At 48.4% G+C, this 24,945-nt stretch overlaps 1 protein-coding gene across 12 annotated transcripts in view; it reads right to left on the bottom strand.

The window, feature by feature from the left end:
* Nucleotides 1–24,945, bottom strand: part of dysf (dysferlin, limb girdle muscular dystrophy 2B (autosomal recessive)) — a 444,465-nt gene that overhangs the window by 174,199 nt on the left and 245,321 nt on the right. For 9 of the 12 annotated variants that reach the window (XM_069923420.1, XM_069923428.1, XM_069923419.1 and 6 more), the window contains exons 15-21: nucleotides 24,541–24,584; nucleotides 22,405–22,487; nucleotides 21,189–21,224; nucleotides 10,509–10,624; nucleotides 6,836–6,949; nucleotides 4,791–4,968; nucleotides 2,102–2,226 (exon numbers count right to left, since the gene is read on the bottom strand). In XM_069923420.1, coding sequence (XP_069779521.1) covers nucleotides 2,102–2,226; nucleotides 4,791–4,968; nucleotides 6,836–6,949; nucleotides 10,509–10,624; nucleotides 21,189–21,224; nucleotides 22,405–22,487; nucleotides 24,541–24,584 — 696 coding nt within the window. The remainder of the gene's footprint in view (nucleotides 1–2,101; nucleotides 2,227–4,790; nucleotides 4,969–6,835; nucleotides 6,950–10,508; nucleotides 10,625–21,188; nucleotides 21,225–22,404; nucleotides 22,488–24,540; nucleotides 24,585–24,945) is intronic. The other 3 variants (XM_069923422.1, XM_069923429.1, XM_069923430.1) reach the window with 1 other exon arrangement.

Here is a 24,945-nt window from a genome sequence, read left to right as displayed (position 1 = left end):
AGCTTTTGGCATCTTGGCCTCATAAATCAAAGTATTGAGAATAGGAGCTGGGATGTTATGGCAAAGTTGTATAAGACATTGGTGAGGCCAAATTTGGAGTATTTTCTGCAGTTTTGGTCACCTAACTACAGGAAAGATATCCATAAGATAGAAAGAGTGCAGAGAAGATTTACTAGGATGTTGCCTGGACTTCAGGAACTGAGTTCCAGGGAAAGGTTAAACAGGTTAGGAGTTTATTCCCTGAAGCATAGAAGAATGAGGGGAGATTTGATCGAGGTATTTAAAATTATGAGGATGTTATACAGTGTAAATGCAAGTCGGGTTTTTCCACTGAGGGTGGGTGAGATACAAACTAGAGGGAATGGGTTAAGGGTGAAAGGGGAGAAATTTAGGGGGAACATTCAGGAGAAAGTCTTCATACAGAGAGTGGTGGGAGTGTGGAATTAGCTGCCAGCTGAAGTGGTGAATGCGGGTTCAATTTTAAAATTCAGGAAGAATTTGCACAGGTCCATGGATGGGAGGGGTATGGAGGGCCATGGACTGGGTGCAGGTCGGTGGGACTAGGCAGGATGATAGTTCGACGCAGACTAGAAGCACTGAAGGGCCTGTTTTGCGTGCTGTAAGGGTTCTCTGTCACAGGGTGGGGGGGCTTCGAAGTGTGGAGCTGCCTGAATATGAACACAGGTCTGGAGAAGTCAAAGCAGGGTGGGACGGTGGTGTACAGGTCCACAGTTGGATGAAGGTGGAATCTCAGCTGGATAAGGTGTTAAAAGCACAGGTATACTGGAAGAACTCAACTGGTCTCTCAGCGCTCCACGGGAGGAAAAGAGGTTGCGGGCCCGAGCCCTTGGTCAAGGTATGGTGATATGTAGTGACACCACTCAGCCACCAGGGGTCACCCCGGTGACATTGTCTATAAAGCCGTCCAGAGCTACAGTCTAGCCTTCCAGGTTCGTCTTGCAGAGAGACAAGACCCTCTTAGTGTACATATTAGTTTATTAAAGCTGTCCTTTACTCACACTGCTGGTGTGGTTATGGTCAGTACACAAGGTACGAGCAAAAAAAGGTGGGAAATGTTTTTGGAACGTTGATGGTATATAGAGAACAAAAGTTGGGACTTTGTGATTCAGCTGTGCAAGGCCTCGGTGGTCCCACGCTTGGAGTACAGTCTGCTGTTCTAATTATTCAGCTATAGGAAAAAATTGGAAGGGGTGCAGAGGATTTTCACCAGCTGGGACTGGAGGGATTGAGTTCTTGGGATGATCCTGGATTCTGTTCCCCATGAATGTAGAGGGCTGAGGATCAGCCATTCTCGACGGGAGCCCAACGGATCCCCTGAGGGCCACAGCGAATTGAAGTAAAAGCCTTGTTTTCTTTACGCCTCATGTTACATAAATATATGGAGTCGGTCGGAGAGAAGTATGAAAGAAACCAAAAAGACTGCTTCACAGGGAGGGATGCCCATAAACTGAGCAGAGGGGGAGGGGCAGAGCTGTAAGAATAGTTGTTATGGAGTTTAATAAAATGAGGAGGAGCACGACCTATGCAAAGGCTAACGGACCTAGGGTTGAAGATTCCAGAACAAGAGGCATAAGTTTAAGGTGAGAGACTTTAAGAGGGACCTGAGTGGCAATTTGTTTCCCCTCAGAGGGTGGTCCGGGTCTGGAACCAGCTGCCAGAAGCAGGAACAATTACAATGCTCAAACGACATTGGATGGATTTATGGACAGGAAGGATGTGGACATACGTAGGCAAATGGGACTAGCCCTACTTGGCTAGCATCAAGAGGGTAGGTTGAAGGGCCTGTTCTGAGTGATTTTTGAAGGAAATGTCAGATGGCCTTCAACATGAGAGGGATCTCCCCCAAGCTTCAGCGAAATGGGAGGGGGGTGATGGTAGAGGGGGAGCTCTCCCTTCTAATCCACCTACGAGCCTCGGTCATCCCGCAGTCATGACCTGGCCTCCAACAGCCACTTTCACGGCTTCGTTCAAAGGTCAAAATTCACAAGCCAGCCCCGTATCACAGGTCACGTATGGTTCCCTCATCCACCCGGCAACACGTCTCCCCTCCACCCCAACGCCGACGGGTGGTGCCACTCACCAGGTTGTCTACGGCATGGAGCAGAATGTTCAGAGCATCGATCCTGAAACTGATGTCCTCCCAGTACGATGACAACACCACCACAGGTTTGATGTGGCCCCAGGGCAAGAAGTAATAATGGCAGCCTGAGAAAGTTCCAGAACAATTAGTGGGAAGTCTTTGCTAAACACATCTGTGACCCTGCATCCATCCTTTCCATCTCATCAGACTCAGGATTTAACTACATCTAATCTCTAGGTAGGCTCAAGGACAATTTTAATCCAACACCTATCAAACCTTCCAGTTTATCTAGGCCTTCCTAATGGCCAATCTGAGCTCTTTCCTGCAATGTTTACATTCCTCTGAGTCTGATTGTAACTTCCTACACCTGGGAAAGTTTGCTAGCAGCTAAACTTTGTGATGGGGATTCGGTACATCACCAAGGTCTCTTGCAAATTTCTACAGGTGCACCGTGGAGAGCGTTCTGGACAGTTGCATCACTCTCTGGCCAATGCACAGGACAGGAAGAGGCTACAGACCATTGCAAACTCCGCCAGCGCCATCAAGGGCATCAGTCTCCACTCCCCCAGGAACATCTACAGGAGGCAAGAAAGCAGCCTCTATCCCGAAGGAGCCTCACCACCCCCCCCCCCCCCCCCCCCAGGTCAGGCCTTCTTCTCACAGCTACCATCGGGAAGAAGGTGCAGGAGCCTGAAGATGACCACCCAGCGGCAGAGAAACAGCTCCTTCCCCACCGCCGTCAGATTTCTGAACAGACGATGAACCACAGACACCCCTCACCTTTTCTACTTCTGCACTATTTTTTTAAAAGTGTAATTTATAGCAATTTTGCTGCAAAAAAAAAGAATTTTGTGGCATGTCCTGATTTTGACTCTGACAGGCGCCTACTTTACCTTTTTTTTTAACTAAATCCGCATCCTCCCTCGTCATCCAAGTCTCTCTTACTTTGCCATCTCTGGGGGTCCCTCAGTTGCTGAGATCCTCACTGGTCCACCGCCGTGGTCACCGTTCTAAATTAGGAACATTCTCCACCTAACACTCCCCATCTCTGTCCGCACCCTCCTCCATGGTGAACACTGATGCAAGGTCCTCGGAATTTATCATCGTGAACAAGCCACGAAATTCGCTGTTTGGCGGCAGCGTCACAGGGCAAACGTTCATATAAACCACCAAACAGCAAAAAAAAACACTCAAAGTGAGGCCGTGTCTTTGGTTCATTGATCATTCAGAGATCTGATGGCAGTGAGGAAGAAGCCGTCCTTGTGTCGCTCGTCTTCAGGCTCCTGGAACTTTTCCCTGATGGCATCAGAGTGAGGAGGGCATGATCTGAGTGGTGGGGTCTTTGAGGATAGAGACTGCTTTTTTAAGACACCGCCTAATGTAGACGTCCTCAATGGAGTGAAGTCTGGTGCCTGTGATGTTGCAGGCCAAGTTAACAACCCCCTGGAGTTTATTCTTGTCCTGTGCATTGGCACCTCCCTACCTCACCCACTTCTCTGACTCCAAGCATATTACCCCTCCTTTGTCCTTGAATGGCCCTCTCCTCTCTCTGGTTCTCCTCTTGTTTTTAATGTAAGTGTAAAATGCCTTGGGATTTTCACCAGTCCTCCTCACCTTCCCAATGACCTACTTGAGCTCTTTCCTGCAATGTGTATATTCCTCCAAGTCCCCTCTGATTGTAGCTTTCCAGTTCCTAGGGTTTCCCTCTTTATCTTTTGACTAAATTCACCAGCTCTCATCATCCCAAACCTTGCCCATCTCTGGCCAATTCCATATTTTCCAAAGGTTCAACAAATCTTTTTTTTGCTCTAGTAATAGTCGATCTCGTGGAAAAGTGGTCCAAAAATCAAATGTTTTCCATGTATCCTATGTAAACATTGACTCCCCTATTTTCAGCCCCCACCGTCTGCTGATCTGAGCACCCAACACCCCTTGCCCTGCACCCCCCCATCCAAGCTCCCGATACCTCGACTGAGGACCCTTGCCCTGCCCGCCTCCCCCCCCCATCGGAACTCACGATGCCCCGACCGCGGATCCTTGCCTCAGCCACCCGCTCATCCAAGCTCCCGATGCCCCACCGCAGACCCTCACCCCACCCACCCAACCACTGGAACTCCTGACACCCCAACTGCGGATCCTTGCCCTGGCCACCCACCCCCCAGAGCTCCCGATGTCCTGGTCATAGACTTACCATCTGTGGTTGGCATGGGAAAGTTGAGTGGAAGGGCCTGTTCCTATGGGAACAGTGGTCCTATGTTCTGTGGTCAAATGGGACTAGCCCAGAATGCCAACTTGGCCAACATAGAACTCTGCAGCACAGAAACAGGCCTTTCAGCCCTTCTAGTCTGTGCTGATTTATTATTCTATCTGGTCCCGCTGTGCTGCAACCAGTCCATAGCCCTCCATACCCTTCCCATCCATGTACCTGTCCAAATTTCCCCGGGGAAACCCATGCAGGTCACAGTGAGAAGGTCCCAACTTCTTACAGGCAGCGCGGGATTCGAAACCGAGTCACTGGTGCTGTAACAACATCTTAGCACGATGCTAACCGTGCTGCCACAGCCTTGTACTCCCCCTCACCTTCTCCCCTTCCACCCTTAACCCACGCCACATGGGCGAGTTTGGGCGGATGACCTGCCCCTATGATTGTAGGTCTGGAACACGCGCGTGATCGACTGAGTCCACCTACCATCAAACACAGCCCGACTGTACTGGGTGGTGGAGGCCAGGGGCAGGCAGGTGGCATCGAACTTGTTGCCGTAGTTACCGATGCTGACCTCGAACTGGATGGCGTCGCCCACTTCCTGGAGCATAGAGGCGGAGTAGAAGACAGCGCACAGATGGAATTTGCGGCGGCGCAGGTGCTTCTGCAGGGAAACAAGTGGGTCAGTGCCGCGACCACCGATGGCAACTTGCCTGTTATCACTGAGGGATCAGGGGTGGAGAGGGTGAGCAAATTCTTGGGAGTCACGATCTTGGAGGTCCTTCCCTGGACCCAACACACTAATGACATTGTGAAGAAAGCACGTCAGTGCCTCCACACCCTCAGGTGTTTGCAGGGGTTTGGTATGACATCGGAAACCCTGGTTAATTTCTACAGAGGTGTGGTGGAAGATGTGCTGACCAGCTGCATCATGGTCTGGTATGGGGACCCTAAGCGTAAAGCCCTCCAAAAAGGTAGTGGATACGGCCCAGGACATCGCAGGCAAAACCCTCCCTACCATCGAGAACATGTACAGGGAACGCAGCCGTCAGAGAGCAACAGCAATTATCAAGGATCCAACCACCAGACACATCTTCCCCTCTCCTCCCTTCTCCACCTTCCGAAGAGACCACTCCTTCCATGACTCCCTTGTCCACTCCTCCCTTCTCACTAATTGCCCCCCCTCCCCGGCACCACCACAGGAAATACCACGCTTGCGCCCAGTCCCCCTCCCTCACACTTCATTTGAATCTGCGGGAGTCATCGACTGCATCCAATGCTCCCAGTGTGGTCTCCTCTACATCGGAGGGACTAGATGCAGACTGGGAGATCGTTTTGCTGAGATAAAGGCTCTGCTTGTTGACCCTAGCCCGATGGCATACAAGACCCACTTTTTCCCCCCCCAAAAAATGGATCACAAATATCCACAGGACTTATATGCGAAGTTAAAATTAGAGTGTTAATGGTGATTATCATCACTGTGTGGCTCACTGGCATCACCGCTATCTATCGTTGGGGGCTGGTGGTGGACTGTCGTGGGGGGAGAGGGGCAGAGGGATCAGTGTGGGGACTGGTGGCAGGCTGTCGGAGGGGGTGAGAGGGCCAGAGGGATCAGTGTGGGGGGTAGTGCTGGGCAGTCAGGGGGAGTGGGGCGGTGGAATTAGTGTGGGGGCTGGTGACAATCCGTCGGTGGGGGGAGTGGGACGGTGGGATCAGTGTGGGAGCTGGTGACTATCCGTCGGTGGGGGGAGTGGGGCGGTGGGATCAGTGTGGGAGCTGGTGACGAGCTGTCAGTGGGGGGAGCAGGTCGGAGGGATCAGTGTGGTGGCGGGCTGTCAGAAGGTTCTCCCAGCAGACTGCTGTCAGTCCCCACACTGATCTCACTGCCCTGATCCTCTGCTCTGGGAGAGGGCGGGACATCGGGACCAGGGCGGGGACCGACAGCAGCCATTTGTTTTTATAAACTGTTTACTGCTGTAGCTGAAGCTGCTTTTGTTTTCTCTGGTAAATTACAGCAGTTTTATTATTAAAAAGATTTTTCCTGTCGTCTGAGTTGCATGTTTTGTCCGAGTTTTATTTCTGCTGATCCTGTAGCTACATATTTCAATAACATTAAGTGTTTAAAAATTCTTAATATTCCCTGCTGAAATGGGGTGGGGGGGGTCTTATATGTCCGTGGGCCTTACAGGTAAATGTCATCAAATACGATCATTAAACAATATATCGCTTGATAAGTTCTTCTTGTTCAGATGCCTGCCTGCTTTTTACTCACACCTTCAGGAAAGGCTCAGGCCTGTAACATCAGTTCTCTTATGAACGCTGCGAGACCGGCTGAGTTCTTCCAGCATCTCTTCGACAATCACAGAGTCTGAAGACATCTGTTTTACTCTAAAACTTTATGGCCACACGCAATCCAGATTGAGTCCAGTCTCCCCACTTGACAACCCTTTGGCATATTCCCTCCCCTCCCCATGCTTTGTAATCTGTCTCTGAGGCGTGACCGTCGCAAGACTTGACCACCAGAAAATTACCTCCAGCCTCAGGATCTCGACCGAGGGAATCTCCTCCAGCTTCTGCTCTGCCTGATCTACCAGCTTGGTGCTCAGTTCCAGCAGGACCCTTCCTCGATAAGCCATCGACTCGCCCTGGAGACAACGGGAGCATGCAAGAACATGAGGGGTTTTTTAAAGAGCTACAGCAGGGTAATCGGCCATTTCGACCCACGAGTCTGTGCCACCCAAATACACCAATTATTCTACAAGCCCTGTATGCTTTTTGGAGGGTAGAAGGAAACCAGAGTCTCCCGGGGACAACTCACGCAGACACGGGGAGAACATACAAACTCCTTACAGACAGCGCAGGATTCGAACCCGGGTCGCGGCCACTGTGACAGTGTGATGCTGAAAGGGAGCCTAATCCCTGGTGATTATACTCACCACAGTGGCTCTGCTCTCCTTCACCCTTCTCTCTACTCTGGACAGAGTTCCTCTGAAGAATGGAGAAGATTCAAGGAGGGTGTAAAAGAAGATTTACAAGAACGTTACCAGGGTTTGAGGAGCTGAGTTGCAGGGCTTTATTCCCTGGAGAGTCAGAGAAGGATGGAAGATTTGATGGAGGGATAATACCACAAAAAGTTTGTCACTCTTCCATTGCAAGTTACTTTTGTGACAAATTATGTTGTGTTTGTATTGTATATACATATGTTTTTTGGGAGATAAATTGGGGCAGGTTTTTTTTTAGTGTAGGTCACATACAAACACTTTAAAACAGATCTCATTTAAAATACAGGAGGTCTGCTCATGCTAGACAGGCCAGCTCCGAATACCTTCCCAAAAGCTTTGGGAAGTGCCCAAGAGACTTCACTAATGGATTGTTTACAAAAAGGCAACAGATGAAAGAACTTTCCGGAGCCGCAGACTGTCTGGAGTGGAACTTCCTGTTCTATAGAAGGGTCATGTGGTTTTGCAAGCAGAGAGAGAAAAACAGGCTTTTTCTCTCTGAGAGAGAGAGAGAGAGAGAGAATTTAGTATTGCAGTGTTACAGCTTGTGGAAAATCCCCATTTTGGAAGACGGGTTGTGAGTGCATAGTTCAGCCTGGTCAAAGCCTTGTGATTCATGCAAGAGGATAGGACTGGCTGTCTAATGTTTCACTTGGAATAAGGAAAACAAAAAGAAACTCTGTGGTGACCTATAAGAAAGAAGTTTTCATCTGGAGAACCCTGATGGGGCAAGTTTCTTAAGTAGACGATTAAAAAGGAATAAGTTGTGGGTATCCAGGAACAACAAATCTCTCTCTGAAAACCAACAAGAACCTTCCTGAGCGGTAACCATTTACCTTTCAAGAACCAAAGCCTGGTGAAGATTCATAAATGTTAAATTCTGTGCACAGTCTAAGAATTGCCTGCAACCAGTGAACTTGGAGGAATGAGAAGTGAGATTGGATGGTGAATCAAATAACTTTTCTGAACTTACACACACATATGACACACACATGTGCTTAGAATTAGAAGGGGGTTAAGTTAGATTAAGTAAGTTAATTTTGATGTTAAAGCTTGATCCTGTTTTCATGTTTAAAGATAATTAAAAGCAACGTTTGTTTCAGTAACCATTTGTCTTGGTGAATATCTATTGCTGCTGGGTTTTGGGGTCCTCTGGGCTCGTAACACTTTATTTGCCCCAGGATTACTGTGAATATATATTTATTTTCTATCTCAGCCATTCTTAACGGGATCCATGGGACCCAGAGCACATCTTAGGGAGCCCACAGACTGAAATTTTAAAATGTTTTTTTTGTGTGGAGTCCGGAGGAGAGAAGAAAGGAAAAGACCAACTAAACCAACTTCACCGGGAAGGGGGGCCCATAAACTTGGAGCAGAGTCCTATGGGGGCTAAAACAAAATAAATGGTTGAGAAAGACTGATCTAATGAATTTATCATCTCTGTTATTTAATTCAATTAGTTCACGGTGATAGATCTTTTCTTTACAAGTCCCTGTTGGCTGCAGCAAGTACGAATTTCAGAACACATGGGATGTCATGGTTAGTGTTGCGGTCAGAGCAATGCCCACAACAGGGACCGGGGTTCTTATCCGTCGCTGTCTGTAAGGAGTTTGTACGTTCTCCCTGTGTCTACGTGGGTTTCCTCCGGTGGCTCCGGTTTTCTCCCTCCATCGTTTGGGTGTAATTGGGCGGGACTCATGGGCTGGTAGTATGTCTAGGTTTAAATATTTAGATTGTACAATGTGCACGGCCATCTTTCAGGGAACGTGCTCAACCCATGTCCAGCTTCTCTCCCAGGGGAATGTAGATGAAGCAACAACCACCATGGTGAGGGAGAGGAGGAGAATCGAACTCCCCCCCACCACCCTCTCCCATCCCCTCAGAGTCCTCCCTGATCATCAACTCTAACCAGCAAATGAACTCACTGACATGAAGTTTCGGGGATCTTGCTGTGTTGAATGGCACACACTTGCATCTCTAAAGATGGAACAGGCTGGAAGGGGCTGAATGGGATATACTGTACTGTCACACAGAGGCAGACTATTTTCCAACGGTCAGGAGACCTTGCGCTGCCCTTCAGGCTCGTAGAGGTCATCCACCTCAGGATCTCAAGATCTTCTCAAGGGGAATAGAATATAAGAGCAGGGATGTGATGTTGAGGCTTTATAAGGCACCTGTAAGACCTCACTTGGAGTATTGTGGACAGTTCTGCTATTGTCAAGTAATACTACATTGAGAATGCAACATACATAAAATTCTTCAACATTTGTCGACCGTAAGACAGTCACTACTTTGTCCAGCGGATGATTCTGTGAATGAAAGGGTTATCATACGAGGTGCGTTTGACAACTCTTGGCCTGTGCTTGTTGGGATTTAGGAGAAGTGGGGGGGGGGGGGGGGGGGAACCTCATTGAAACATTTCAAATGTTGAAAGAAAGGCGTCATCAAGGTAGATGTCGAATGGGTGTTTCCCATAGAACATCGCAGCACTGGACAAGAGGCCACAGTTTCAGGAATGAATGGGGAACAGAGATGCACAGAAATTTCTTCCACCAGAGGCCGGTGAATCTGTAGAATTTGTTGACGCAGGCAGTTGTGAAGGCCAGGTATTTAAGGCAGAGATTGATAGGTTCTTGATTAGCCAGGGCATCAAAGGTTATGGGGAGAAGGCCGGGCAGTGGGGCTGAGTGGGGAAATGGATCAATTGGTGGGGCAGCCTTGATGGGCTGAATGGCCTATTGCTGCTCCAATGTCTTATGGATGAGAGGTGACTTAATAGAGGTCTGCAAGATTATGTCTACGAGAGGTATAGATAGGGTTCAAAGCCAGCACCTTCTTCCCAGGGCAATAGTAAACGAGAGAGCCAAGGTGAAAGGAGGAAAGTTTAGGGAAGATGTCAGGGGTAAGTTTGTTTTACAGAGTGATTAGTGGGTATCTGAAATGCATTTCCAGGGGTGATGTAGGATTGAAAAGTCTCTTAGGCACATTGGATGCAACAAAAATAGGGTTATGAGGTAGGGAAGGTCAAGTTTGTTGAGATGTTTTATATACTGTAGGTCAGCACAATATTGTGGACTGAAGGGCCTGTACTGTGCTGTAACATTCTATGTTCTATTCATCACTGCCGACCAGTCCCACTGCAGAGGATGACGCACCACTGCCCAGTTACCCGCCAGATGGCGGGTCGAACCCTGCTGCTTCTTACCTTCCCCAGGTTCATATCTACGTAGGGGTCAGGGAAGCCCGTGAACTCTCGTGGGCTGCCGTACAGGTTCACGAAGCAGGGCCCGAAGGTGGGAAGATATCCGAGACCATCATCGACTGCCAGCGAGACAGAGCAGAAAATGCAGAGAGATACAGGGGACATGGTTACTTTGGGTTAAACACTATCTGGACCATTTACACAAGTCTTCCCGGTCCTACCAAACATTCCCAATATCACCCCAATCAAACCAAACATTCCCAATCATTATGCTATTCAAATATTCCAATCCCACCTTATCTTCTCACTCACACAGCCTCAATCCCTCTCAAACTATCTCTATCCCAATCATACCAAACCAATTCCACCAAACTATCCCACTCCTACCCAAACTATGTCAATTCTAAAAGTACAGATTACAATATCACAACCAGCCACCTCTCGTGGCTCTAAATCAACCCAAACCATCAATCTCAAGGCTACCAACCCCACCCCTCCCCCCCACCCCACCGCAATCACCAAGCCATCACAGACCAAATCCCACTAACTCTCTCCCAATTTAACTCAACTGAAATCGGCCCATTCCATTCTCGACATCCCTTTTTTTTTATTTAGTTATTCTTTCTAAGGCCAGCATTTGTTTGCCCATCCCTCATGGCATACTTTTCAGGTACAGCCATATTGCTACGGGTCCTGGAGTCACATGAAGATGATACAAAGAGTGGAGGTGTGTGTGAATAGTGGAGAAGGTAACAACAGGAATATAGACAGGATGCAGTGTTGGGATTAGAAGTGGCAGATGAGAAAAATGGTCATTGGCCCATTTCCTTTGGAGTTCTGAAACCGTGCACATAACGAGTCAATGAGGGACGATTAAAACAGTTGTTTTCAAACTTTTTCTTTCCACCTACATCCTACTTTAACCAAATCCCTTACTCATCACAGAACACTGATAGCTTAGGGATTACTTAAAGTAGTATGTGAGTGGAAAGAAAAAGCAGGAGAACCACTGCTGTAATTCATTCCCAGAGGCTGGTACAATACGGACGTACAAAAAACTTTCATATGGCACGTGGATGTAAGAAAAACCGAGGGTTATGGGTGTGAGGACGGGAAGGCTTGGATTGTTATGTAGTACTACACAAGTCGGCACAACATCATGGGCTGTAGGACCTGTACTATGCTGTAATATTCTGTTTCATATAGTCCAGACCGGAGAAGAGTTGCTGGTCCCCACTAAATAAGAGATGGTACTGGATCGAATGTTGGGTAACATAGCTGTGGCATGAGTGTCAGTGGGGTGCATTTCTGAAATAGTGATCATAACTAAGTGAAGTTTGGATGGGGAAGGCTAAGAATAGAGTGGAAATGAAGGCGCTGAATGGGGAAAGGCTGATTCCAAGATGGCAAGGGCTGCAGACGCTGGATCATGAACAAAGTATTGCTGAAGGAATTCAACGGTTCAGACAGAACCCATGAGTAGAAATGGTCAGTCAACATTTCGGGTCAAGTACATTTAACATGATGAAAGGGAAGGGGTGATTTGATGTGAATAAAGGTGGAAAGAAGCTAGGGGCAGACGCAATAGGATAGAAGGCGTGGGAGGTGGAGAGACAAGCAGAGAGAGAGAGACTTCTAGGAACGGGGGTTGGAGTTAGAGTGAGAGGGATATTTTTTACAGGAGTGGGTAAAGAAGAGATGGAAAGTGAGGCAGAGGGCAGTGAATGTCTGGATCTTGTTGCCACAGGCGGTTGTGGAGGCTGGGTCATTGTGTGTATTTAAGACAAAGACTGATAGGTTCTTAATTATGCAGAACATCAAAGGTGGGGCATTGGGTGTATTTAAGGCAGAGATTGATAGGTTCTTGATTAGTCAAGACATTAAAGGTTGAGTGGGAGAATGGATCAGCTCATGATTGAATGACAGGACAGACTCAATGGGCTAAATAACCTATTTTTGTTCCTAGATGTTATGGTGTATATATATATATATATATATATATGTGTGCGGGCACATAGGATTGAAGGGCGCCCATTTGAAACAGAGATGAGGGCAAATTTCTTCCACCAGAGAGTGATGAACCTCTGGAATTTGCTGCCGTGGGCAGCTGTGGAGGCCAGGTCATTTGGTGTATTTAAGGCAGAGATTGATGGGTATCTGAATAGTCAGGGGTCAAAGGTTATGGGGAGGAGGCCAGGGAGTGGGGCTGAGTGGGAGAATGGATCAGCTCATGATGGAATGGAGGAGTGGATTCAATGGGCCAAATGTCCTACCTCTGCTCCTATATCTTATGATCTTATGGGATCAGATGGGGTGAGGAGGGTGGAAAAATCAATGTTCATGCCATTAGGCATAAGGCTGTCCAGGAGGAATATGAGGTGTTGTTCCTCGCATTTACGTTTGGCCTCACCCTGACGTTGGATGAGGCTGAGGGCAGACAGGTCACTGTCAGAATAGTTGGGGGGAGTTGAAATGTCCAACTGCAGGAAGCACGGGTTTAAACCCACCAACAGGGTGTTGGTGTCCAGTGAAGTGTTCAGCTGATCTGCCGCATTGACTGGACTGTTGGCCTGATCAACACTGAGGAAACCAAGGGCGGAGATTCCCGGGGTCAAACAGAAATGGGCAAAGCCTTCTCTGACATCAATTAAAATGAGTGCAGAGAAGATTTACAAAGAAGTTTCAAGGACTTGAGGACCTGAGTTAAGGGGAAAGGCTAAAAGGGTTAGAACATTTTGTGCTGCGTGGTTAGTGTAGCATTTAGCGCAATACCGTTATAGCGTCAGCGATTGGGACTGGGGTTCAAATACTGTAAGGAGTTTGCACCTTCTCCCTGTGTCTGTGTAAGTTCCCTCCAGGGGCTCCAGTTTGCTCCCAACGTTCAAAACATACAGGAATTCTTGGTCAATTGGGTGTAATTGGGCGCCACAGGCTCTTGGGCCGAAATAGCCTGTTACCATGCTGTATATCTAAATTTTAAATAATTTATTCCCTGGAACATAGGAAAATGAGGGGAGATTTGATCGTGGAGTTCCAAATTATGAAGGGTATTGATAGAATAAATGCAAGCAGACTTTTTTCCGCAGTGGGTAGATGAGACAAGAACCAGAGGACCTGGGTTAAGGGTGAAAGATGAAATGTTTAAAGGGAATATTAGGAGGGGCTTTCATGCAGAGAGTGTAAAACAAACTCATTGTTGACATTTAAGAAAAAGGTGGATGGGAGGGGCGTGGAGGGATATAGGCCGGGCGCAATGGGACTAGGCAAATTAATTGTTCGGCACAGACTGGATGGACTGAAGGATCTGTTTCTGTGCTGTGGCATTCCAGTGGTTCTATCCAGTGCGAGAAAGAATGGGACAACATTGAAGTTGTGCATGAAGGCAAATTGCCTTTAAAGCCAGGTTGGATCATTCATGTCCTTTCAGGAAGGGGTTTGCTGACCTGTCTTAATCTGCTTCCACATGTGACTCCAGACCCAGAACAAGGTCCCATCCCAAACCTTTGACCAGCCATCTCTCCCCATGGACGCTGCCTGTCCCGTTGATCTCCTCAAGCATTTGCTCAAGACATTTGATGAGAGGCTGAGCGAGTTGGTCAACGTCTTCTAGGTCTTGCTGTCAATCCCAGCACTCCAGAGCGAGCTGGAGAAACACGCAAGAGAATCAAACTCTCGGATGACATCAGACCACAATCATCTTACATTTAAATATGGTGTAGTCATTGGACAAGTATCCTGCACACTCATTGTGACAGGACCAACATCACTCTTCCCAATACTTCCCACGTCGCCATTCCCATCTTCCCAGAATTCCAGCCCCAATTTATCCCCAACCTCAAACTCCTCTCCATCCATAACCCTAGTACCCATCTCCAACCCAATTCCACCTATGTGCTCAATTTCATTCTTTGCCCAAGCCTAATCCAACCAGCGTGATCCATAATCACAGAATTATCCTTATCCACAATGCCACATTGTATTATTTTTATTTATTGTTGTAGGGTGGTTTATATAAATGTTTGCACTGTGAAACTGCCACAAAGCAACAAATTTTGTGACATGTTCATGACCATAAATTCTGATTCTGAACACTGACACTCAATACCAACACCAAATTCCTTCCACAACTATGGTTCCAACACCCAATTGCAATCCCACCCATGACCCCCTATACAACTGTCCCAAAACCCCAGGGCCCACCTTCTCGATGACTCCCCTCACATTCCCAAATCCAAATCCCATACAGTCAGCTCACATTCCACAACCACAACTTCAAATGCAACTTCTTCCTTCCCCACCACTTTTATGCTCACTCCACCCACATTCCCAACACCAAATCCCAATACTTTCCATATCCGGGAACACCCAACACACATTCCATTTCTATTTTGCTCCATAACACTCCACCAAACACCATCCCCGTACACAACCATGCCCATCCCTCTCCATATTTTCATATATGCCCTCAACACCAAATCCCAAAACCCATTACCATTCATATTCATAATCCCAGCACCAAATCCCATCACCAACACCTTTCCCAGCAACGACACCAAGAGCAACGCACATTTAGCCGGAGAGGCATTGTAGCACATCGTACAGTCAGAAAAGACGCCTGTAGTGATGTTGTGGAGTGAGTGGGTCAATTACTGGGTGCCACACTTTGAATTGGGTGGCACTCTGACCTCTGGAGAGGGAACATTTCATGGGATTCCCCTACTCTGATCCCATCAGGAGCCATTTGAGTTTTCTCTGGTAGACCAAAGTTAACTTTAGCTGTTGGAGAAAGACATCACAGTTCCAACTGAAGGACAGCTGGCAGGGGAAAGGGGGAATATGGTTAGCATTGCCCAAGACCAGAAACTTGACTGTGGAGGAGCTCAGCATGTCCATGGGGAGCAAGTACAGGTACACAATCCTTTATCCGGACATCTAAAATCCAAAAAGCTCCAAAAACGGGCATTTTTTCCAGGTGCTGATACAGTGGGGTGGGGGGGGGGGGAGAGAGAGAGAGAGAGAGAGAGAGAGAGAGAGAGAGAGAGAGGGGAGAGAGACAGAGACAGACAGACAGACAGACAGACAGACAGACAGCAGCGCGACTCAGTTGGGTGGCAGGCGAGGGGGAGAAAAGATGGCAGCATGACTCAGGTGGATGAGGGGGAGAGACAGATGGCAGCGCGACTCGGGCGGGCGAGCGGGGCGAGGGCAGCGTGACTCAGGCGGGCGAGGGGGAGAGAGACGGCAGTGCGACTCAGGTGGATGAGGGGAGAGAGAGATGGCAGCGCGACTCGGGCGGGCGAGCAGGGCGAGGGCAGCGTGACTCAGGCGGGCGAGGGGGAGAGAGACGGCAGCGCGACTCAGGTGGGTGATGGGGAGAGAAAAGACAGCGCGTTTCGGGTGGGTCAGGGGAGAGAGAGACAGCAGCGCGACTGAAAGGGGGTGGATATGGCAGCACATTTTGGGTGGGCTTAAATCTGGGGCAGCTTTTGTTCTGAAATCCGGAAAGGTCCGAAATCCGGAACACACCGTCCCCCAAGGGTTCCGGACAAAGGATTGTGTACCCCTATAGTGTTCAGGAATGGCCCAGGCTAAAAGCTAAAAGGTAGGCACTGGGTAAGTTTTAATTGGTGGGAGTGGCGGGGGGGGGGGGGGGCGGGTCTAGAACAAGGGGACGTAGCCTCAAGATTCAGGGTAGTAGATTTAGGACGGAGACGAGGAGTAACTGCTTTTCCCAGAGGGTGGTGAATCTGTGGAATTCTCTGCCCATTGAAGCAGTGGAGGCGACATCAATGAATCTATTTAAGACCAAGGTTAGATGGATTTTTACATAGACGGGGAATTAAGGGACATGGGAGGAAAGGCAGGTCGGTGGAGATGAGCCTCTCATCTGATCAGACATTATCAAGTTTAATGGCGGAGCAGGCTCGACGGGCCGGATGGCCGACTCCTGTTCCTATTTCTTATGTTTTTGTGTTCCTCCGAAAGCAGCCACTGGAAGATACACCCTGCAGTGTCACAGTAGCTGGTGCAGTAGCCCTTACAAGACCAGGAACTCGGGTTCGAAGCCCCTGCGCTGTCTGTAAGGAGCTTATACGTTCTCCCCGCGCCCGCGTGGGCTTACTCCACACGCACCGGTCTCCTCCCACATTCCAAAGATGTACGGAGTTAGTAGGTTCATTGGTCACATGGGTACATTGGGGCAGCACAGGCTCGTGGGCCAAAAGAGTCTGTTGCCGCGGTACTGAATTAAAATGAAAGGAATGGTCCCCCCACCACCCCCACCTGCCCCCCGAAGCTTCTGTTTTTAATTCCTCCATCTTTACCTCTGGTATGGGAATGGGTGGGTTGGAATCTTACAAGCAGGTACAAAAAGGGAAAGGATTAAATGCATGGTGAGAGGTGACGGTGGTGTGAATATGAGATGTTTGTGTCTGACACGTAAATTCCATGGCCAGTTAAATTTGAGCTTCCGTCAGTGTTCCCTGAGAACTTTTGAGAAACTTGAGGAAGGGATTGGATTTGTTTAAGATTGTTCCCTCAAAATCACCCAGAAGTTAGACAACTTGGCCACCTGGATCCAAGGCAGAGACGAATCGTCCTCCTTCATTACTCGGAGGCCACTTCACGGGGGTAAATTTCCACACCGTCGCGAGCACCCACTGAACACACTAATTGGGCAGGAAACAAACTGCTGGAGTACCTCGGGGGGGAGGGGGAGGCGGTCAGGCAGCATCTGTGGAGGCAAGAGGATGGTCCGCGTATACCCTGCATGCGGGACTGTCCGTGATGCAGAGGCGTGGCCCGAGGCATCGGCTGACCTTTTCCCTCCACGAATGCTGCGCAATCTGCTGAGCTCTTCCAACAGTTGGATTTTGGTACCACATTTCAGCATCTGCACAATTCCAGCATCTCCAATGAATTGGGCAAGGTGGTCAACAACGATTTAACGTCTTTAAGGCATGAGTAGATTTTTGAACAGTGGGGGAATTGAGGGTAACATGGAAGAGGAACTACGACCACAGCCAGATCAGCCATGATCACATTGAATGGCAGAGCAGGCTCGATGGGCCAGATGGCCGACTCCTGCTCCTAGTTCACATTAGTTTATCGATACCTTAGACAGAGTAGGAGAATGCGCAGAGAAGTGGCGAGTGAAAGTCAATATCGGAAAGTGTACAGTAATGCACATTGGCATAAAAACAAATAAGCAAGCAGAATATTTTCTAAATGGGGAGAAAATTGAAAATAACCAAATGCAAAGAGTCCTGAGAGTCCTCATGCAGGACGGCCTGAAGGCAAACTTGCAGATTGAGTTGGGGGTGAAGAAGGCGAATGCAAAGCTGGCGTTCATTTCAAGAGCAGGGATGTGATGTTGAACCTCTACAAGGTGCTGGTGGGACGTCAATTGGAGCCTTGTGAGCAGTTCTGGGCTCCTCATTGAAGAAAGGACGTGCTGGCATTGGAGAGGGATTGGAGATGGTTCGCAAGGATGATTCCGAGAATAAAAGGGTTATCATATGATAAGTGTTTGGCAGCTCTTGGCCTGTTCTCGTTGGAATTTAAGAGAATGAAGGGCGGGGGGAATCTCATTGAAACATTATGAATGGTGAAAGGTGTGGACAACGTAGAGGTAGAAAGGTTGTTCTACGCAGTGGGAGAGTCTGGGACAAGAGGGCACAACTTCAGGATTGAAGGGTGTCCGCTTCAAACAGAGATGCGGAGGAATTTCTTCAGCCAGAGGGCAGTGAATCTGTGGAATTTGTTGCAGCAGGCAGTTGTGGAGGCCAGGTCATTGGGTGTATTTAAGGCAGAGATTGACAGGTTCTTCATTAGCCAGGGAATCAAAGGCCAAGCAGGGGGGCTGAGTGGGAAAATGGATCAGTTCATGATTATATGCTGGGGCAGAGTTGTTGGCCTGAATGGCCTATTTCTTCTCCTATGTCTTATGGTTTTATGGTATTTGATTGACTTTAGTGAGGACAAGGTACTTGCTCCAAAGTTGCCCCTGTGCTCATCCCAATCCATCCATCAAACGATCAAAACAGCAGCTACAGTGCTGAGACCTGGACATGACCAGAAAGGCCAGCATTTATTGCCCATCTCTCATTGCCCATCTCTCATTGCCCATCTCTCATTGCCCCTTCGAAGGTGGTAGTCAGCTGCCATTTTGAACCCTGCGGCCCTGGAGAAGGTGCACCTGCAGTGGTATTTCTGAGTCAGGACGGGGTATGCCCGATAAGTTGGCGGCGTTCCCTGGATCCACCTCTCCCCACACCTCCCTCAGTACCTGGTCTCGAGGAAGTGACTCTGATGTGCCAAACAGGAATGGGGGAAGGTGAGGTGGACGTCGTCTGCTCCCTTTTCACTGACAGTGAGAGCGCAGAGTCGGTCTGTCCCCGTGAAGATTAAATGAAAGGTTAGAAACTGTAGGGAGCCTTGTTTTTCAAAAGATATTGGGAACTTGGTTCGGAGGAAGAGGGATGTGGACAACAGGTAGAAACAGCAGGGAAGGGATGAACTGCTTGAGGAATATAAGGTGTAAAAAAAACCTTAAGAAGGAAATTAGAACGGCTGAAAGGAGAAATGAAGCTGCTTTGGCAGAAAAAGTAAAAATAAATCAAAAAGGGTTCTTCTTCTTTGGCTTGGCTTCGCGGACGAAGATTTATGGAGGGGTAAATGTCCACGTCAGCTGCAGGCTCGTTTGTGGCTGACAAGTCTGATGCGGGACAGGCAGACACGGTTGCAGCGGTTGCAGGGGAAAATTGGTTGGTTGGGGTTGGTAGTAAAAGAATAGTGAGGGATAACATTGGGCCCCCTGAAGATGAAGGGGGGAGGGGGGAGGCTGTGAGAGAAGCCAGAGAAAATGGGTGAAATTTAAACAATTTTTTTTTCTTCAGTTTTCACTAAGGAAAAGGATATTGAGCCAGATGAAGTGAAGAAATATGGTCGGGAGCTCATGAATAATATAAGGATTAATGAGGAGGTTGTGTTTGCTATATTGAAAAAGATCAAAGTGGATAAATCTCCAGGTCCTGACAAAATATTCCCTAGGACCCTGAGGGAGGTTCGTGAACAAATAGTGGGGGCGTTGACAGAAATATTTAAAATGTCACTGGCCACGGGGGAAGGGCCGGAGAACTGGAGGGGGCTCGTGTTGTTCCGCTGTTCAAAAAAGGATCCAAAAGTAAACCTGGTAAGACTGACATCAGTGGTGGGTAAATTAATGAAAGGTGTTCTTAGAGATGATGTATACAACTATTTGGAAAGATAGGAATTGATTCGGAGTAGTCAGCATGGTTTTGTACGTAGTAGATCATTTCTAACAAATCTTGGAGAGTTTTTCAAGGAAGTTACTACAAAGGTTGATGAGGGGAAGGCGGTGGATGTTGTTGATTTGGACTTTAGTAAGGCTTTTGACAAGGTTCCCCATAAGAGGCGAGTGAGGAAAGTGGAAGTATTAGGTATTAATGATGAAGTAGTGAAATAGATTCAGCAATGGCTGGATGGGAGATGCCAGAGAGTAGTGGTAGAAAATTGTTTGTCAAATTGGAGGCCAGTGGTGAGTGGAGTGCCTCAGGGGTTGGTACTAGGTCCACTGCTGCTTGTCATTTATATTAACGACCTAGATGAAAGGGTGGCAAATTGGATTCATAAATTTCTAAATGATACAAAGGTTACAGGGTGATATAGGACAGTTAGAAGAGTGGGCTGGAAGATGGCAGATGGAGTTTAATACTGATAAATGTGAGGTGCTACATTTTGGTAGAACTAATCAAAATAGGACATACACGTTAAATGGTGGAGAATTGAGGAGTGCAATGGAACAAAGGGATTCAGGAGTCATGGTAGATAATTCCCTGAAAGTTAAATCACATGTGGTGAAGAAAGCATTTGGTATGTTGGCTTTCATAAATCAAAATATAGAACACAGGAGTTGGGATGTTATGTTGAAAGGCATTGGTGAGGCCAAATATGGAATACAGTGTGCAATTTTGGTCGCCGAATTACAGGAAGGATATAAACAGTATAGAGAGAGTGCAGAGGAGGTTTATGAGAATGTTCCTGGGGTTTCAGGGTTTGAGCTACAGGGAAAGGTTGAGCAGGCTGGGACTTTACTCCCTGGAGCGTAGAAGGATGAGGGATGATTTGATAGAGGTGTTTATGAGGGGGACGGATAGAATCAATGTGGATAGGCTTTTTCCACTGAAAGTGGGGGAAATTCAAACAAGAGGGCATGGATTGAGAGTAAAAGGGGAAAAGTTTAGGGGAAACATGAGGGCGAATTTCTTCTCGCAGAGGGTGGTGGGGGTATGGAATTAACTTGTGGCAGAGGTGGTAGAAACGAGATCGATGTTAATATTCAAGGAAAGTTTGGATAGATACATGGACGGGAGAGGTGTGGAGGGTTATGGCCAAATGCGGGTCAGTGGGATTAGGTGGGAGAAGATGTTCAGCACGGACTAGTAGGGCCGAACTGGCCTGTTTCTGTGTTGTAAATGGTTATATGGTTTGTAAACCATGCAGTGTCGAACAGCCAGAGCAGGTGTCCAGGTGCCAAAGCAGCAGAGAAAGCATCAAGCCAAACCTCACGTCAACACATTGCCCATGGACTCCGACCTACTGTAAGCCATGCACAACCAACCAAAATCATTGAGCATTTGAAAATCATTCCACGGGACCTACAGCCAGGGATGGATCCAGCCTTTACAGGGGCAACATCTAGAGCACAAAGAAATGGAGACCGTTAGGGGATCTGAGGAGAAACATGTTGGAGGAGGTGTAGGAACGATGGCCTATCGAAAAATTCACAACATCTTCCAGTAGCCACCCGAAACACTAGCACATAAACAGGCTCTTCGGCCCTTCTAGACTGTACCAAACGATTATTCTGCCTAGTCCCACTAACGTGCACCCAGACTAAATCCCTCTCATCCATGTAACTGTCCAAATTTACTTATACATCAAAATCAAGCCTGCATTCACCACTTCAGCTGGCAGTTCATTCCACACTCCCATCATTCTCTCTGAGTGAAGAAATTCCCCCCCCCCCCCCGCCAATATTCCCTTTAAATGTTTCCCCTTTCACCCTTAACCCATGCCTTCTAGCTTTTACTCTCTCCTGACCTCACCAGCGGTGCATCAGGGTCACCGACAGGACACGTAGAGACCTATATAATTGCTGAACAATTTCAGGAGATTGACTTTGCGGCGTGAGGAGGAACGTGTTGCTGTCCAGTCGTCTGGACTGAGTAAGGTGGTCCTGACTAAGCGGAGACCACTGTGATCCCAAACATGCTGCTCCTGGTATTGAGTCAGGTGCTACGATGAGAGGTGGGGGGGAGGGGGGAACAAACCAGTTACATCAAAGGAGGGAGTTCTTTCACTCAGAGATTACAGGAGTTCAAGGCTGGGTCAGACATTATTTACAAGCAGCATCCAACGTTAAACAGGAAGCAGGTCACACTCGGAAATAAATCTCTGAAAATGCGTGGTTAGAGTAGCGGTCAGTGCAACGCTGTTACAGTGCCGGCGATCAGGACCAGGGTTCGAATCTGGCGCTCTCTGTAAGGAGTTTGTACATTCTGCCCGTGTCTGTGTGGGTTTTCTTCAAAGGCTCCGGTTTCCTCCCACCCTTCAAAAGCGTAGGTTAACATGCGTGCAATTTGGGCAGCATGAGGTTAAATGGCTGTAATTGACTTCTGCTGTGATGTAAATGTAAACAAAATGGTATTTGGACAGGCATATGGATGGGAAAGGTATGGGTCACATGCGGGCAAATGGGACTGGCTCGGACAGCATGAACAAATTGGACAGAAGGGCCTATGTGTGTGTTGTGGAACCCCTTGACTCAATTGGTGAGCTTGACCCCACCAAGTGCAACTAAACTCCAGCAGCTTACCTTCAATCTCTCCTCCTGGGGCGGAGATTTTTGACATGCACAAGTATGTGGTGCTGACCACGTCATTGTGAGAGAGGCGATCCCTGTTTGGAGACAAGAATACTGACAAATTCACACACAGGTACAGCCCCGCGCACAGTCAATGACCATGCCTAGGGAGCTGGGCACATCTAGGACCAAGTACTGAGGCCACCTGTCAACATTACAAGGAACCAATCCATGGGCAGATAGGAATCAGGTTGGGCCAGGAAAGGGTACAGGTTTCTTAGCAGTAAATCCCCATGGTCAATACTCCTCTCCCACAGCCCACAGACAACTATTCATTCACTCGGCCTGCCCACTGATTCCTCTCCAACAGACTACAGACCACAGACACACTCCCTGATCACTGATTCATTCCATGGACACTCTCCCGAGGGATAATCTCTCCTGCCACCTACTCTCCACACGAACACTCTCCCCAGGGAATGGGACACTCTCCCAAGTCACTCACTCTCCCCTCGAGGACACTCCCCCCACAGGCTCTCTCCCCCATTACCCCCTCTCTCCGCGGACACTCTCCCCCAGCGATATTCTACCCCACGGAATCTCTTCCCCCGTGGACACTCTCCCCACAGACAATCTCCCATGGACCCTCTCCCCACCAGGAAGGTTTATGAGGATGTTGCCAGGGTTTCAGGGAACGGTTGAGCAGGCTGGGACTTTATTCCCTGGTTGAGGGGTGATTTGATCGAGGTATTTAAAATTATAAAGGGGACGTATAGAGTCAATGTGGACAGGGTTTTTCCACTGGGATTGGGGGAGATTCAAACAAGAGGGGATGGATTGAGAGTAAAAGGAAAAAAGTTTAGGGAAAACATAAGGGGGAATTTTTTTCACCAGAGGGTGGTGGGGAATGAGCTTCCGGCAGTGGTGGTAGAAGCGAGATCGATGTTAATATTCAAGGAAAGGTTGGATAGGTATATGGACGGGAGAGTTGTGGAGGGTGCAGGGCTGAATGCGGGTCAGTGGGACTGGGTAGGAGATGTTCAGCATGGACTAGTAGGGCCAAACTGGCCTATTTCTGTGCTGTTGATGGTTATATGGTTTTACGATTGCAGTGGATGACATTTTAACGAATAAAAAATTCTGGCTCCCGAGTGCAATTCATAAATGTGCTTTAGAAGCTCTGCAGGTCGCACACCATCCAGAGGAAGCAAAGGGTAACCAACGTTTCAGGCCTGAGCCTTTCGTCAGGAATAAGAAAAAAAATGTAGATGCCTGAATGCCTGAATAAAAAGGTTGGTGGGGGGGGGAGGTGGGGAGAGAGGGGAAGAGGAGAGGAGAGATGGGAGGGAAGGAGGAGGAGCACGGGCTAACAGAGAAGAGGGAATTTCCCCTCAGCCTTCGACACTCCAGAATGAATATGCCAAGTCTGTTGTTAGTGTGGCTTCGCTCTGTGAGGAGTTTGAACATTCCCGCTGTGCCTGCATTGGTTTCCTCCGGTTTCCTCCCACCCTTCAAAAATGTAGGGTTGGGTGGGGGGGGGAGGGGGTAGTAGATTAATTGGGGATGTGGCAAAATGATATTAAAAAGAAAAAGAAAATGAAGTTTACTAGTTCACGCACAGTTTATGTTCAACCCGAACCCCGTGCTGTCTGTAAGGAGTTTATATGTTCTCTCCGTGTCTGCGTGGGTTTTCCCCGGGGGGGCTCCGGTTTCCTCTAAAACATACTGGGAAATGTGGGTCAATTGCACTGATGTCTCCCCTAAACTTTGGACACACTCCTTCCAGACTGAGGTGGATTTGATCCCTGGTGCTGTAACAGTTTTGCACTAACTGCTCTGCTCTGCTAACCATCCACTGTTAAACTGTCCCATCAACGGCAGTGGCCCAGTTCCCTTCTCCCCATCATTGCCTCTTCTGCCCTGTCAATATGCCTCATCAACAGAGCCACCGGCATGGCTAACACCACCCTGTCACACCCAGCTTCTGCGTCCCTCCTCCCTCCCAACGGTCAAACTGAACACTTCTATCGGCCCCGTGTTCCCAAATCCAGTTGTGAAGATATCAGTCTGAAACATCCGCTCTGCTGCCCAGATGCTCTTGGACGCTCAGTATTCCCAGTGGAGCTCGACGACATGGGAACAACTCACCAGTCAATGACGCGAATCCTCATTTTCTCACACATTGAGGGAAACTGCAGGGGAGGAAACATTCCGGTTTACATTCCCGACAACCAGCAGAGGTAACACAAATGTGCCGGAGAAACTCAGCAGGTCACGTCGCGCCTGCAGGAAGTAAAGGGTGGCCAACGTTTCGGGCCCTGAGCCCTTTGCCACTAGCAGGAAGCAGGCAGGGGCCTGAATAAAAAGGTGCAGGAGAGGAATGAAGAGGAGGAGGAGGAGGAGGGGGCATGAGGAGGGCAACAAGGTAAGAGATCAGATGCGATGCAGGTGGGAGGGTAGAAGAGAATAATGCTGGAAAGTGATAGAGGGAGGGGGGAGCTCTCTGAATGGAGAGGGGAGGGGGTGGGGAGCTGGAGGAGAGGAGAGAGAGGG

The sequence above is a fragment of the Narcine bancroftii genome, chromosome 3, assembly GCF_036971445.1.
Source record: "Narcine bancroftii isolate sNarBan1 chromosome 3, sNarBan1.hap1, whole genome shotgun sequence".
Lineage (NCBI taxonomy): Eukaryota > Metazoa > Chordata > Chondrichthyes > Torpediniformes > Narcinidae > Narcine > Narcine bancroftii.
The sequence above is the reverse complement of the archived record's forward strand: the minus strand, read 5'-3'. Positions and strand labels throughout refer to the sequence as shown.